We start from the raw sequence: 5000 nt of genomic DNA on the forward strand, positions 1-5000 counted from the left end.
TACCTTTTTTAGTCACAGAAACACAGAAGGGTGGTTCTTGTCCAGTAGATTGCTGTTGATGGAGTGACACACACACACACACACACACACACACACACACACACACACACACACACACTCCCCTTTAACCCCATCTTGTGCCCACTCTCCCTTCCTTCCTTCTTCCCTTGGCCTCGTCGTCATGTTATTCCTCTCAGAGTTTCCATGAGGAACTCACATAAAGGGGCTCAATGTGATTATTCTGAGGAAATGTTGTAACGTTACCGAGTAAAGGGATGGTCTTCCCTGCTGTGATTCTTCCTAGGCCTTAAACGGCAGACATTTTGTGGCTAGGATGACGCTTGAAGCTGGTCAGGCTACTTGTGACAAGTTGGTTTGGATGTTGGGCAAGAATCCACATTTCATCCACAAGCTACACCGTTCATACTCTCAAAACCAAGAACTGTGGGTACTAACTGACTTCACAAACATCTTTAAAGTTACTTTTCCACTCATGCTAATATGTGTGGGTATACACACACACACACACACCACACTCTCAAAGAAAGAGATTCAAACATAAGCACATACACACACCGAATGAGTATTTGCTATATACAACATTTCCGTACAGTCACACACACACCACACACACACACACACACACACACACACACACACCACACACACACACACACACACACACACACTTAACACACACACACACACACACACACACACACACACACACACACACACACACACACGTTCTCTGTGTATGCACAGGCTGAGTAAACCACAGTGGTTCCAGGGCAGGGTGAATAAAGGTGCTTTTGTCAGGCGGGGGTGGGCAGTCTGGAGCTCCATGAATGTTCCCTCAGTTCCCCTAGACATCGCGCCTCCCTGCTTACTTTCACAGCACAGCTAGAAGAGGAGGACCTCCCTCTCTCCCTCTCTCTCCTCCTCCCCTCTCTCCTCTCACCTCTCTCCTCTAGCTCTCTCTACCCTCTTCTCTCTCTCTCTCTCTCTCTCTCTCTCTCAGCCTGCGTTCTCTGCCTGCGTATGGGCGGGGTAGGGAGGGGTGCCGGGGGGGGGGCGGGGGGAGGGCAGGAGACGGGGTGGGGCCTGGGGGGCCAGTGAGCTCATTGGAACAGCGTGTGTTTTTTTCTCTCCTCCTGAGCGTGTGGTTTTTGGAAGGCAGTCATACGGGCTGCGTCTCGGAGAGCTCTGTCAGTCTACCCTTCCAGCTGCACCGGAGAGGACCCCCTTCTCCTCCTCCGCCCCCCCCCCTACCTCCACCCTCCTCCATCACCCTCCAGCCTCCAGACATCTGGGGTGTACCTTCAGAGTTAGCATCCAAAGGAGCTCCTCTCAACGAAATACTCCTCCTCGACTTGACTTGACTTACCACACGCAAACGCAAGAACCACCCCCCGCGCTACACGTTGCTTCGCTCCACCCGACTCTGGTCACCGCATCTGGGGTCGTTCGTCTGTGTGGTTTAGGCGCCGTTTCTGCGTTCTGAAGCTTCGGTTTTTCGTTTATTTTTGTTTATTTTATTTTTTTCTCTTCTCCTTTTTTTTTATCAGTTTGGTTTTCTGGTTGTTTTTTTTTGTTTTTCTTCTGCTTCACACCGAGCTGTGAGGAGAGAACCGTTGCGGACGGACGGACGGAAGAATTTCACACCGCGTCTGTCCGCTAGCGAAGGGAAGAGTGTGAGGCAGCGGGAGACGAGGAGAACCAGCCGGAAGGAAAGAAAGAAAGAAAGGTGGAAGAAGGAGGCAGGAGGAGAAAGTGTCCTAACTGGATCCGTATCCTCTCTTTTTCTCTCTCTCTCCCTCAGTCCTCCGGCGCCCCCGTGGAGAATGACCCGCTGGGAGCGCTACCACCAGGCTGGGGTGAGTCCTCTACACACACACACACACACACACACACTCTCTCCTCTACACACCGGACCTCACCAGGGTCAATTAGTTTAGACAATTAGACAATTTAGAAGTCTGCTCCATGGAGTTCTGAGGAAGCACTGTTGGGACTATTCTGTTATTCTATTGGTCCCGTTGTAACAAACTAAAACCAGCGCTGATAAAGTGTTTGACCTGTTCCACACACACCGACACCTTGGGTGGCCAGTCTTACCTGCAGAGGGCAGGTGTGTGTGTGTGTGTGTGTGTGTGTGTGTGTGTGTGTGTGTGTGTGTGTGTGTACGTGTGTGTGTGTGTGTGTGCAAGCGGGCACCACATCTGATTTCACTACATCCACTCATAATCTTCAATCAGGACTATCGTTCATTGAGTTAGGCGTGTTACCGCTTGGTTGGAACAAAAGCCTGCACCCACACAGGCCCTCTGTACTACCACACACACTCAGACCAGGGTAGTGGTCTGTGTGTTCCACCAGCAGATCTCCTGGGAATCCAGAACTGTTACTGGGTCCAAAACCCACCCGAGGTTGGCACTAGCTGTTGGTTCTGAATCTCACTCAGGCCTTTCAACGGCGTGTGTGTGTGTGTGTGTGTGTGTGTGTGTGTGTGTGTGTGTGTGTGTGTGTGTGTGTGTGTGTGTGTGTGTGTGTGTATGTGTGTGTATGTGTGTATGTGTGTATATGTGTGTGTGTGTGTGTGTGTGTGTGTGTATCTGTGTATATATGTGGTGTGTGTGTGTGTGTGTGTGTATGTGTGTGTGTGTGTGTGTGTGTGTGTGTGTGTGTTGGAGAAAGGGGATTTGCCTTGTATCTCCTCACACACACACACACACACACCTCTGCTGGCACGTTGTCTTGGCTACGATGAGACAATATACTCCAGATCCCCTTAGTTCTCTCTCCAGAAACATCCCCTATCCCCTCTCTCTCTCTCTCTCTCTCTCTCTCTCTCTCTCTCTCTCTCTCTCTCTCTCTCTCTCTCTCTCTCCCTCTCTCTCTCTCTCTCTCTCTCTCTCTCTCTCTCTCTCTACAGCGAGGCTATCAGATCTCTCGCTCCACATCAAAGAGAGATTTGAGAAAATTGCCCAAATCTCTATTTGATTCAAATATTTCTCTCAGCCTTTCTCCTGGTGTTGGTTAGTTGTGGGATCAAGAGGGAGCTCAAGTTATTGGTCGTGGCTAGTGCTTTTTAGTTTTTATGACGGCTAACGTTATGAATGTGTACGTTGTACTCACACAGTCGGGCACTGAAGTAAAACTGAGATGTGCTCATGACCTCCACATACGCCCGACCACAGGATTACACACTGCTGCTGCGTTCCCACAGACTTCCACTCATGTCCTGTCCACCTCACGTTTCCACATACTCATCCCTCATACATGTGCTCACCAACGCACACTCGTGTTCTGGATCCGTGATGTGTTTCCAATATGTTGCCGTATCTCCAAGCGAAAAGCCTCAATTATATTTATTATATAGTGAACTCAAATGTCTCTCTCTTCATGTATTTCTGTTTTTATCTGCGGTCACTTTCTACTGCTTTCTGTCTCTGTGGGGAGCAGAAGAGGGGAGAGAAAGGAAGAAAGAAAGAAAGTCTTTACAAGAGGAAGAAAATGGTAGAAGGACTTGAGCAAGCGCGGGAACAGAGGGATAAAGGAGGGGTGTTTGGGGGGGGGCGGGGGGGGTTAGCGAGCGGGGTAAGAAGTAAGAACTGCAATGTGAGGGCTACTGTTTCTGTTCCCTCCACACACGTCCGTTAATGAGAACAAGATGTCAGAGAGAGGGGGGGGTGGGGGGGTGGGGGTTGGAAGAGAGGGGGGAGGCAGTAGAGGGGCGCTAGATACCAACACACGTACATAGACATACACATTCACCATGGGGGGAGTTGACATGGTAGCTGCTTTATATTTTAATTATTTTTGCGCTGTCCTTCTGATAGAGATTGAGTCAGCGAATAGTTCCCCCTCCTTCCCTCGGCCCGTCTCCCACACGGTTTCACTTGTGGCCTTTCCACCTCGGTCACCTTCTCTCTCTGAGCCCCCCCCCCCCTCCTCCACCTCACCTACCCACCCCCCGTCTTTCTTAAACCTCAACCACAGTGTCCTACCCCCCCTCCCCCCTTCCCCCTGTCCCCTCTCCCCAGCCCTGGTTCAGAGAGGCTGAAGTGGGATTGTAGAAAGGTATTTTGGAACAGGCCGGAGCGAAATGCCACACTGACACGTTAGTTTTCTATCAGCTTCGTGAGATTCAGTCGTCCTCTCTCTCTATCTCCTCTCCTCTCTTCTCCTCCCTGGCGAAGCAACAACAAGTCCTGCTACTGCGGTGGACTCACAGAGCTGCGTACATTCACACAGATCGTCATCACAATCACAACTCTTTTTATTGCTTAAGTTGACTTGGTGTGGTTTGGTGCATAAGACATAAAGATACAAACAAACAATATAGTCAAAGAAACCACAACAATGCAATAAACAACATATATGCTATGTAAGCAGAAGTAGTTTCAAAAGACTGACAGAAAGGGGCAGTAGAACAATAATTATGTCGGCTGTAAATTAGAGTATGGAAACTAATATAGATTACATTGTCAGTTGTATGTATGTGCGCGTGCGTGTGCGTGTGTGTGTCAGTAATCCAGTAATAGTAACGCTACAGATCTATCAACGGGTGTTAACTGCGGTCTCTTCTCTCTCCTCCTCCCCTCTCCTCCTCCCCTCTCCTCTCTCCTCCTCCTCTCTCCTCCTCCCCTCTCTTCTCTCCTCTCTCCTCCTCCTCTCTCCTCCTCCTCTCTCCTCCTCCTCTCTCCTCTCTCCTCCTCCTCTCTCCTTCTCCTCTCTCCTCCTCCTCTCTCCTCCAGAGAAACGCCAGGACAACGGCAGGGTGTACTTTGTCAACCACAACACACGGACCACCCAATGGGAGGACCCGCGAACCCAAGGGTAAGCCTGTCTCCCTCAGCTCCTCTACGCACTCGCGTCAACGTGCGGCCGTGCAAGTACCACACACACACACACACACACACACACACACACACACACACAGGTATCTGATCCAGGGTTCCCGCGCTGGTCTTAAAAAGTCTTAAAGTCTAAAATCC

At 50.2% G+C, this 5000-nt stretch overlaps 2 protein-coding genes across 2 annotated transcripts in view; both read left to right on the forward strand.

The window, feature by feature from the left end:
- The window catches only part of coq9 (coenzyme Q9 homolog), a gene marked incomplete at its 3' end in the record, with an annotated part of 10143 nt that extends 5297 nt beyond the window's left edge, over nt 1-4846 (forward strand). Inside the window, exons 8-9 of the mRNA XM_080544790.1 lie at nt 1823-1877; nt 4761-4846. Coding sequence (XP_080400916.1) covers nt 1823-1877; nt 4761-4846 — 141 coding nt within the window. The remainder of the gene's footprint in view (nt 1-1822; nt 1878-4760) is intronic.
- The window catches only part of wwp2 (WW domain containing E3 ubiquitin protein ligase 2), an 18384-nt gene continuing 15227 nt past the window's right edge, over nt 1844-5000 (forward strand). Inside the window, exons 1-2 of the mRNA XM_080545348.1 lie at nt 1844-1877; nt 4761-4842. The gene's annotated coding sequence lies outside the window, so the exon portion shown is untranslated. The remainder of the gene's footprint in view (nt 1878-4760; nt 4843-5000) is intronic.

The sequence above is a fragment of the Nansenia antarctica genome, assembly GCF_963989245.1.
Source record: "Nansenia antarctica genome assembly, chromosome: 14".
NCBI lineage: Eukaryota > Metazoa > Chordata > Actinopteri > Argentiniformes > Microstomatidae > Nansenia > Nansenia antarctica.